General features: G+C 65.1%; 1 protein-coding gene across 3 annotated transcripts; it reads left to right on the top strand.

Annotated features, from left to right (window-relative positions):
• The first annotated feature begins 462 nt into the window (after window positions 1-462).
• On the top strand, window positions 463-9,549 carry PANX2 (pannexin 2). 3 transcript variants are annotated; one of them, XM_032266169.1, is made up of 4 exons: window positions 493-718; window positions 4,761-4,811; window positions 6,277-7,737; window positions 8,218-9,549. In XM_032266169.1, exons 3-4 carry the CDS (start codon window positions 6,453-6,455, stop codon window positions 8,559-8,561), a joined length of 1,629 nt encoding a protein of 542 aa, XP_032122060.1. In that variant the 5' UTR covers window positions 493-718; window positions 4,761-4,811; window positions 6,277-6,452; the 3' UTR covers window positions 8,562-9,549. The 3 variants fall into 3 exon arrangements, with proteins under 3 accessions (XP_032122058.1, XP_032122059.1, XP_032122060.1); XM_032266167.1 differs by lacking the exon at window positions 4,761-4,811 and having other exon boundaries at window positions 463-718; XM_032266168.1 differs by lacking the exon at window positions 4,761-4,811 and having other exon boundaries at window positions 463-718; window positions 8,344-9,248.
• The last annotated feature ends 1,081 nt before the right edge of the window (window positions 9,550-10,630 follow it).

Below are 10,630 nucleotides of genomic sequence, written 5' to 3' on the forward strand. Positions count from 1 at the left end.
CCTCCCCGCCGCGGGAGCGGGGCCGCCTGCCCCAGGCAGGGACAGCAGCCGCCGCCCGCGCTCTGGGCCCTGATCCCGCCGCCGCCCCCGCCGGAGGCACGCGCCAGGGCGGGGGCCGGGCTGCGGCGGAGGCGGGCGGCTCCGGTGTCCCCCACCCCCGCGCCGGCCCGGGCCGCCCGACCCCTGCCCCCGGGGGCGGCGGCGGAGCGACCCCCAAGCCCCCGCGCGGGCTCCGCGCCCGGCCAGCCCCGCTCCCGCCCCGCGCCCCCGGCTACTTCCATCCTTCGGCGCCCCCCGCTCGGTCCCGGCGTCCCCTGCTACCCTCTCCCGCGCCCTCCGTCCCCGTGCCGCACCCCGGGCTCCCAGCACCCGGCCCGGATCCCCGCCCCCGCGCCGTGCGCGTCCCCTCCCGCCCGCGCCCCCCGCGCCGGGCCCCGCCCCGCGCCCCCCGCCCCGCCCGCGCCCCCCGCCGGGCCGCGCCCCCCGCCCCCCATGCACCACCTCCTGGAGCAGTCGGCGGACATGGCGACCGCGCTGCTGGCGGGAGAGAAGCTGCGGGAGCTGATCCTGCCGGGCGCGCAGGACGACAAGGCGGGCGCGCTGGCCGCGCTGCTGCTGCAGCTGAAGCTGGAGTTGCCGTTCGACCGCGTGGTCACCATCGGCACGGTGCTGGTGCCCATCCTGTTGGTCACCCTGGTCTTCACCAAGAACTTCGCAGGTGAGGCCGGCGGCCCGGGCGCGGGGTGCGGGCGGGAGGGCGAGTCCGCAGGTGTCCGGGCCCTGGCGCTTCCCGCGTGCGTGGCGGCTCCGTCCAGCCGCGCCCACCGTGGCCTGGCTGCGTCCGCCCGTCCCAGGGACCTTCCACAGCCGCCCCCATCGTCGCAGGTGTCGCTGGTCGCTGGGGCGGCCCCAGACCCTTCGTCTTTTTATTGTTGTTCTGCCTTCCACTCGTCCGCCCGTGGGACTAGGCCTTTTGACCTGGGGGTCTTAAATGCAATGAGACAGGGGATCTGGTCTGGAGAACGTCACAGCAGCGTCTGAGGGGGTGGACGGGTGGCCAGCGGGGGACCAGGAAAGGCCGGGACGGGTGTCTAGAGCAGAGAGCTGATGCCAGGAGCCGGTGGAGCCCCCACGCTGCTGGGCAGTGTCCCCAGGCTGGACTTGGGTGGAAGGAGGGCAGAGTGTCTCCGAGAGGCCCAGACCCTCCACCCCTCAAGCGAGCTAGGCCGCTCCCGGTGCACTGGGGGCCTCTGAAGGTCTGAAACAGGGGGGCTAGTATGGGGTGGGGTAACGTCTGGAGCAGGGAGCCCAGAGCTCCTGCAGGGAGATGGGGGTGGACCAGGGCAGGGACGGAGGAGCTGTCAGCAGAACCTAGAAGCCAGCTGGTTAGAGCAGGACCTGTGGGGGCACCTGAAGCCACCCAGGGAGGCAGGAGAGGGACAGAGCAGCCAGCCTGCCTGTGAGCCTCTGTGGGGGGGGGGACCTGGCACCTCTGCCCTCCCCAAGGAGTGGGGTGAGGAAGGTGCAGTCGAGAGCTTCCTCCCCTGGGGTCTGGGCCAAGGCAAGGGGGTCAGGGTTCGGGTCTCCTGGCCTTCGTGGCCCAGAGATGCCAGTCTGCAGCAGGGAGGGGGTGCTGGGGCCCCCTCTCCTGCTGCCTCCAAATCTCAGGGACCCTGCCTTAGCACTGGCGCTTCCAGAATCTCCCAGGTGCCTTGCCTTTAGGAGGCCTGTGGCCTGGAGATGCCAGCCTGAGGGTGGACATTGGCCAGGCTGTCTGATGCCACCCAGGGGTGGAGGAGGCCTCTGCTGGTCTCTCCTCTGGAACACTGGAGCTCAGACACCCAGGATTAGAGGACCCCTGTGGCAGGTGCACAGCACACTCAGGCAGAGCGGGGAACCCAGGTTCGTGTGGGGCCTCGGGGGGACCCAGGGTGTGCAGGCACCATGTGTGTTCTCTGTGTTTGTGGCAACAAAGTGCCACAAACTAGGCAGTTTCAAACAGGAGACATTTATTTTTTGTGGTTCTGGAGGCCACCAGCCCAAAATCAAGGTGTCAGCTGGGCCCTGCTCCCTCCCGAGGATCTGGGGAAGGGATCTTCCCACCTCTGCAGCCTCTGGTGCTGCCGGCAGTCCTTGGCCAGCCTCGGCTTGTGGCCGCGCCGCCCAGTCTCTACCTCTGTCTTCTCTTGGGCGTCTTCCTTCCCTGTATCCAAATTACCATTTTTGAGACAGGGTCTTGGTATGTGGCCCAGGCTGGAGTGCAGTGGTGCAACCTCCAGCTCTCCGGCTCAGGTGATCCTCCTGCCTCAGCCCCGAGCCCCCAGTAGCTGGAACCGCAGGCATCTGCCACCACGCCTGGCTAATTTTTGTGCCATGTTGCCCAAGCTGGTCTCGAATTCCTGGGCTCAGGTGATCCTCTCACCTCAGCTTTCCGAAGTGCTGGGATTACAGGCATGAGCCACTGTGCCTGGCCAAATTTCCCCTTTTTTGTCTTTGTTTTGAGACAGTCTGGCTCTGTCACTCAGGCTGAAGGGCAGTGGTGCGATCTCTGCTCACTGCAACCTCCACCTCCAGGGTTCAAGAGATTCTCCTGCCTCAGCCTCCCAAGTAGCTGAGGCGCATGCCACCATACCAGGCTGATTTTTGTATTTTTAGTATAGATGGGGTTTCACCATGTTGGCCAGGCTGGTCTTGAATTTCTGATCTCAGGTAATCCGCCCACCTCAGCCTCCCAAAGTGCTGGGATTAAGGCATGAGCCATCGCACCCGGCCCAACTTTCTTCTTTAAAATGGAAAGGGAGTGCTCTGCCCCTCAGCATCCAGGAGCCTTATGGCTAGTACCTCTTTTTGGCCTCAGTCTCCTTGGAGGGCTGGGCGCAGCCCCTGGTGCCACAGGGCAGGGTTGGGCCTGAGGGCCTGTGTGACCAGCTGCTGTCTGGGGATGCAGTACCGTCGAAGGTAGGGGACAAGTCCCAGGGTCTCCAGGTGGGCCGGGGAAGGGTCTCAGCCCCCCTCAGCCTGCAGAGGCGGGAGGGAGAAGGTAGCAGGTATGCAGCCACTACTGGGATTAGCTTCCTGTGGCTGCTGGAACAAACCTACAGGTCAGAAATCAGAAGCCAGTCTCATGGGGCTAAAACGAGGTGTCAGCAGGGCTGCTCCAGGGGAGAATCTGCTTCCCGCCTTCTCCAGCCTCCAGAGGCCTCCACATTCCTGGCCTTCCAGCCCTTCCTGCGTCCTCAGAGGCGGTCCCGTGTCGTCCTCACATCTCCGTCCCTGACTCTGACCCTCTTAGAGGAGCCCCGTGATTGCCTCCCACCAAGACCCCCAACCTAGTCATGTCTGCAAAGTCCTCGTGAACCAGGAAATGCGACACTGCCACGGGTTCCAGGGTTGGAATGTGGCATCTCTGGGGCCTTCATTCGCTCACTGCAGACCCCCTGTGGAGATCTGTAAGGCCAGGGGAATCCGTGAAGGGACTGGGCCGAGGTCTTCAAAGGTGTGGCAGTGATCTGGGGTGACCGGACAGGGTGCGGCCAGCAGACAGGAGGAGCCTGCGCAGAGCCGGGGGTCCTTGAGAGGTGTCCTCACTCCCCAGGTGGGAAGACGGGCAGGAAGGACTGCTGGGCAGCTGGGAGGGACCCAGCTTCACCCTCGCGGGGCCGTGTGCAGGGGGGGGCTGGAGATGGCAGGATGAGAAAGGGCAGGACTGGGGGAGGGCTGGGGGGCTGGGCTGTGGCCTCGGGCCCTGGGGGCAGCACTCCAAATATGAACATGGGCCATGTTGGGGCACACTCAGACACCCACTCAGAGGTGCTCCTCCCTCAGGCTGCACCAGGCCCCTGGCTGCGTCTGGAGTCTGACATTGTCCCTAGGGGTCTGAGGATAGTCTGGACAGGCTCCTTGGCTGGGAAGCCAGTGTCCTCTCTTGGGGCATAGCTGGGGTAGCCAGGGTGCACACAGTGCTGTCTCCCCAGAAGCCCTCGCCGCGGTCCGTCCGCCCTGTTGGATGGACCAGGCCTTCCTGCCTCCCCCGGGACACCTGTGCTGGCCCAGCAGGGCCCCACTGTCCCTGGCAAATCCCAGAGGAGCGCCTCAGGCAGGAGACCCGTGGCAGCTGCTGTGTCTGGGATGGGCCCGTGGATTTGGGGTCAGCAGGCCCTCTCTGCTGCCCCACCCCGAGTCGGGCCAGCACCCCCAACATCACTGGGAGAGGCTGGCCTTGCCCGGCCGCCAGCACAGCTCTGAGTCCATCAGGACCTGCTGAGGCCTCCAGGAGCACCCTGTGCCCCGCAGGTATGGCGGATCCGGCCTTGCTGGACATGCCTCCGGGGCCCCGAAGGGCCAGGCCTCTCACCTGCAGTGAGCCAGGGCAGTATCCTTGGTTGAGCAGATTAGGAGACTGAGGTCAGAGTGGCAAGCAGGGCTTGTCTTCCCCCTGCTGCTGCTGCCGCCACACGGCAGGGATATGGTGACAGGCGTCAGGAGCCCCGGTCCCAGTGGGGCTCCACACAGTGGGAGCAGCTCACCAGACGTGGCAGGGTGTGGGGCCCCAGCTTTCATCCACCCTGAAGGACAGGCCACCCCGTGCCCCAGAACCAAGGATCCCTCCTTCCAGTCTCCTTGCGGCCCTACTGGAGTCAGGGCCAGGGGTTCCGGGGCCTTTCCCTCCCATGTTGGCCACATGTGCCCAGCAAGGGTGGCTGCTAGGGATGGGCCCAGCTCAGGATGGGACACAAACCTGTCCCTGTTCTCTTCCCCAGGGTGGACGCTCTTCTCTGGCTCCTGGGATTGGCTGTGAGGACAAAACATAAGTAAATAAAATATGCCATTTTCTCAACCAAGAGAGTGGATTCCTTTGCCTTGTCCGGTTTGCTCTTCTCTGAGCCCAGCTCATCTCCAGCCCGATGTCCCCACCGAGGACACGGGCCTCAGGTCCCAGCTTTTCCTGCCTCTCCCCAGGCTCCTTCCCAAGCCCTCCAGAGTCTCCAGGACCCTCAGGGGGGTCTGATGGCCCGTGGGAGCCCTGCCTTAGGGGCTCTCCTTGAACCCTCCCTGAGCAGGTTGTGTGGATGTGCCTCCGTGGTGATAATGGCCACGTGGGGTCGCAGGGGCCCGTAGCTGAGCCGGGGTCAGGGATGGAGGCACCTGCAGGCTGTGGGGTCTGCATGCCCCACTTGTAGCCAGCCATTGTGCCCAGCCCCAGGCCCTGTGTGGCATCAACAGTGAATGCTGCTCTTCCCAGAGTGGGCAGGTGTCTCTCATCTGCCTCAATTTCCGTCCCTAATTAGGGCTTGGTACGGAGGGGCAGGCCTGTCCCTGTTGCCTCAGCTCTATGGGGAGGGGATCATGCTGACATGGGCCCTGCCCTGGGGCCATTCTTTGGGGCTCCGAGACAAAGCTGAGGCTGGAGTGGGCCCTGGTACCTGCACTGCGTGAAGGGCCCAGCCTGGACGGACAGGACGATGGCCCGCGGCCCCCAGGCTCAGAGCCTTCCTGGGAAATGTTAGCAAGATCCCAGCTGCTTGGACCCCACGCTGGCCGTGGCGAAAGTGTCCTGAACACTTCTTTATTGCCAGTTCGTGCCCATTGTCACCTGCAGGCAGAGACAGGCTCTGAGGGAAAACAAAGTTCAGTAATGGCCATTTGCCTGCAGTTCGAGAGGCTCCCTCTTTGCAATTTTAGCAGCAGATACCGAAGTCCAGCTGGTGACATCCTCACCCAACCCACCTGGTGTCTGGGGTCTCAGGGAGACGCCCCTCACCGTCAAGGCCTGGCAGAGCCCATGCTGGCTTACCCGGGAGCTAGCAGTACCTGAGCCATGCGCCCTGGGCAGCCCCGCGATGTACCTGGCCGGTGGCTGGGACCTGGTTTGGGTCCAGCTGTGTGCATGGAAGAGACCCTGGCTGGGACGCCCAGCCTGCCTTGGTCCTCTCTGGGACTCCGTTTCCCCTTGTGCACACAGTCTTTGTGGAATTTGGAGAGATGCGTGGCTCAGGTGGTTTCCCGGGGCGGTCCTGGCTTCAACCTGCAGGTGCACCGCAGCTGACCTCGTGGGGGTGCTCAGGGCAGGACCCCCACACCACCGTGGTGGGGGGCGGGGAGTGGGGCTCATCTGGGGAGCAGCAGGCCCTGTAGGAAGCAGGCGCTGTGTGGGAGGAGGCTGGAGAGGCTTTTGGGGAGGTGGTTCGGCAGGGACGAGGTCAGGTCCAGCCGGCTTTCTTCACCCCAGCCAGTGCCGCCTCCCCGCCCCAGCCCGTGTCTCCTCTCTGCCCCCAGAGGAACCCATTTACTGTTACACCCCGCACAACTTCACGCGCGACCAGGCGCTGTACGCCCGCGGCTACTGCTGGACGGAGCTGCGGGACGCGCTGCCCGGCGTGGACGCCAGCCTGTGGCCGTCGCTGTTCGAGCACAAGTTCCTGCCCTACGCGCTGCTGGCCTTCGCCGCCATCATGTACGTGCCCGCGCTGGGCTGGGAGTTCCTGGCCTCCACGCGCCTCACCTCGGAGCTCAACTTCCTGCTGCAGGAAATCGACAACTGCTACCACCGGGCGGCGGAGGGCCGTGCGCCCAAGATCGAGAAGCAGATCCAGTCCAAGGGGCCGGGCATCACGGAGCGCGAGAGGCGCGAGATCATCGAGAACGCGGAGAAGGAGAAGAGCCCGGAGCAGAACCTGTTCGAGAAGTATCTGGAGCGCCGCGGCCGCAGCAACTTCCTGGCCAAGCTGTACCTGGCGCGCCACGTGCTGATCCTGCTGCTGAGCGCTGTGCCCATCTCCTACCTGTGCACCTACTACGCCACGCAGAAGCAGAACGAGTTCACCTGCGCGCTGGGCGCGGCCCCGGACGGGCCTGCGGGCGCAGGATCCGCGGTGCGCGTGAGCTGCAAGCTCCCGTCCGTGCAGCTGCAGCGCATCATCGCGGGCGTGGACATCGTGCTGCTGTGCGTCATGAACCTCATCATCCTCGTCAACCTCATCCACCTCTTCATCTTCCGCAAGAGCAACTTCATCTTCGACAAGCTGCACAAGGTGGGCATCAAGACGCGCCGGCAGTGGCGCCGCTCGCAGTTCTGCGACATCAACATCCTGGCCATGTTCTGCAACGAGAACCGCGACCACATCAAGTCACTCAACCGGCTGGACTTCATCACCAACGAGAGCGACCTCATGTACGACAACGTGGTCCGGCAGCTGCTGGCAGCGCTGGCGCAGTCCAACCACGACGCCACGCCCACGGTGCGCGACTCGGGCGTGCAGACCGTGGACCCCAGCACCAACCCCGCCGAGCCCGACGGCGCCGCGGAGCCGCCCGTGGTCAAGCGGCCGCGCAAGAAGATGAAGTGGATCCCCACCAGCAACCCGCTTCCGCAGCCCTTCAAGGAGCCGCTGGCCATCATGCGCGTGGAGAACAGCAAGGCGGAGAAGCCCAAGCCCGCGCGCAGGAAGACGGCCACGGACACGCTGATCGCGCCGCTGCTGGATGCGGGCTCGCGTGCCGCCCACCACTACAAGGGCGGAGGCGGTGACCCGGGCCCCGCCCCCGCCCCACCGCCCGCCCCCGACAAGAAGCATGCGCGCCACTTCTCCCTGGACGTGCACCCCTACATCCTGGGCACCAAGAAGGCCAAGCCCGAGGCGGTGCCCGCCGCCCTGCCCGCCTCCCGGAGCCAGGAGGGGGGTTTCCTGTCCCAGGCGGACGACTGTGGGCTGGGCCTGGCCGCGGTGCCCGCCAAAGGTACGGGCTGGGCCGGGGACAGGGGACGCGGGACGGGGGACAGGGGACTGGAGGGGGGCCCATAGCCACAGCGGCCCGCGGGAGCCCGGCCAGGGCACCAGTGAAGGGTGGGGGCCTGGAGCCGCGTAGAGGAGGCGGAGGATTGAACCGGCTCCATCAAACCGGCTCACTGTCAAGGTGCGCCTCTGCCTGGCCCTGGAGACCCCCTGGAGGCCAGTGGGAAGGACGCAGGCTGGGAGGGATGTGCTCCTGGTCGGCTTCCTTGAGCTCCGCGTGCATGGTGGAGCCAAGTTCCCCGGGTGAGGAAATTCCATGGACGGCGAGGCGGGGCGTGAGTCCAGGACGGCTGCTGTGTTCAGGGGCGTCGCGCCCCAGGCTCTCCAGGGCGCTTCCCCCGCTGCCGGCCTGCACTGAGGGGGCCCTGGGAGGGGCGCAGCGGCAGCCCCAGTGTGAGATGCCTGTGCTCTTGGCTGTTTGCAGATGCTCCACTCCCCGAGAAGGAAATCCCGTTCCCCTCAGAGCCAGCCCGGGCAGGGCTTCCCTCGGGGGCCCCGTTCCACGTCCGCTCACCTCCCGCCGCCCCTGCTGTGGCCCCTCTGTCACCAGCCAGCCTGGGCAAGGCAGAGCCCCTGACCATCCTGAGCCGAAACGCCACGCACCCGCTGCTGCACATCAACACGCTGTACGAGGCCCGCGAGGAGGATGAAGGGGGCCCCCGCCTGCCGCAGGACGTGGGCGACCTCATCGCCATCCCAGCCCCGCAGCAGATCCTCATCGCCACCTTCGATGAGCCGAGAACAGTCGTGAGTACTGTGGAGTTTTGAGGGATGGCACCGCCCGCGCCTGGAGCGCCCCTCTGCGTGAGTGTGGTGTGGCCGGGCTGACCTCCAGGGATGCCTGCCCTGCGTGGACGTGGCCTCTGCTTCGCCTGCACTGCCCGCACCGCCCGCCTCTGTCCGCATGCCTGGGGCCCCCACCCCCACCCACTCGACAGGGGAACCCGCCCCACGGCATCACCAGGCACTGGTTGGGCGGGGAAAGGTGGCCCTATGGAGCCAGTGGCCAGGAAGGCTGAAGCCGGCCTCCCACACCCCTGCGTCAGGTGCCCAGCCGTGGGTGGGGGGCCAGGAGGCCAAGAGTTTATTTTTTTAGTCAGTTTCTTTCTGGCCCCGGGCTGTGGCCGGACAGCCCAGCACCCCCAGCCCAGAGCCAGGGAAGAGGAAGCTGGGGCCGGTTTGTCCGGCTGGGCAGTCACGCCCATGGGGTCACATGCTCAGGGGTCACCCCTGCAGGGACCTGATGCCCTTGGTGGGAGGGACTGAGGTCCACCCTCGGGTCAAAGACCCACCTGCACTTTCTCCTCGTAGCCTGACAGACATTTTATTTTCCTAAGACTGCTGTATTTATCACCAGGAGACTTAGGATGGCTTTAAAGCTGGATGGTGTGTGTGTGAACGGACACAGCAGAGGTGGGCATGAGCTAGCAGCTGTGTATGTACGAGTGTGCACGTGTGTGCGTGTGCACAGAGTGGTGCACAGGTGTGTGCAGGGGCCAGCTTGGGAGTGTGTGTGTGAGCAGGCGGTGAGTGCGTGAGTGCACGCTGGAACGTGGTCATGTGTGGAGGGAGGGAGCCCAACGCAATAACCACATCCCCCGCCCAGCCCCCTGCCACAGCCAAGGCCACATGGCTTCCCGTGGGAGCCCTGGCCGGCACCCGGCAGGTCCCACCCAGAATACCTCAGCCATGGAGGCTATGTGATGCAGAATTAACAAGGTAGCACCGAGCATATCAATAAATATTATTCTGATAACCGCCTGTGCTCCGCCGGGGCCTTTATCTCCCTCCACGCCCATCCCCTAACTCGGCGCCACGCGTGGGGGTCGCCGGGGGACATAGGGCAGGGGCCACCTTTGTCCGGAAGCGTGATAAGGGGCCACTCTGCACCCATGGCAGGTGTCATGCTTGGAGCAGGACACACCCTGGACTCAGGCTGTGGGCATGGAGGTAATTCATTTGTGGCCTGAAGCCCTGGGGCACACAGGCTTGGGAGACGAACGCGTGACCCCCTCAGTCTTCCTGCTCCTGCAGGGAGAGAGGAGGAGGACTATGAGGCACACTCTAGGGGAACAGAGAGCTGGCAGGATCCAGGAAGGCTTCCTGGAGGAGGCACCCTCAGTGTGGTCTGGGTTGCTCAAAACAATATGGAGGTCCTGGGCAGGCCCCTTTGCCAGGCCTAGGACTCCATGGAACAAGGCTGGTCCTGTGGGTGCACCATGGAGCCACGTGCCCTGCAGACCCTGGCAGGTGACCCTGAGGGTCTGAACAGAGTCTCCTTGAAGACAGGTGGCTGGGCAGCTAGGACAGAGCCCCATGGGGGCCAGAGTGGGGTTGGGGTTGTAGGACACAAATTGCAAGGTGAGATCAGAGCAGGTCCGTCTGCCACCTGGCCCAGGCTTCCCCAGGCCCCTCCTGGAGCAGCCCTGAGCAGGTTGGGCAGGGCCCCCTGGGTTCCCAGGAGTCCGGAAGAGGTGTCCATCCTCGACGCCACCAGCCTAGGTGCCCGGGGCGTGAGGCACACAAGGACACAGCTGGAGGGGGCACCCTGCCCTCCACATTAAAATGGAGGTTTTGTGCTCTTCTGGTTGGCGAGGCCTCCTGCCATTAAAAAGAGCCTGGTTCCGTGGGTCTGGGCAGGCATCTGGGCGTACGCCTGTCATCCCAGCGCTTTGGGAGGGATTGGAGGCGACAGCTCAAGACACTGTCTCCAAAACAAATAAAAAATGTACTCAGATCCCCAAAGGAGGGACACCCTGTGCCACACAGGGCCACGCAGGAGGGCACTGGGGCTGTCAAGGGCATAGGCAATGGGGGGAAGCGTGGGCAAAGCCTTC

This window comes from Sapajus apella, unplaced genomic scaffold (assembly GCF_009761245.1).
Source record: "Sapajus apella isolate SASKATOON/1434 unplaced genomic scaffold, GSC_monkey_1.0 scaffold156, whole genome shotgun sequence".
Lineage (NCBI taxonomy): Eukaryota > Metazoa > Chordata > Mammalia > Primates > Cebidae > Sapajus > Sapajus apella.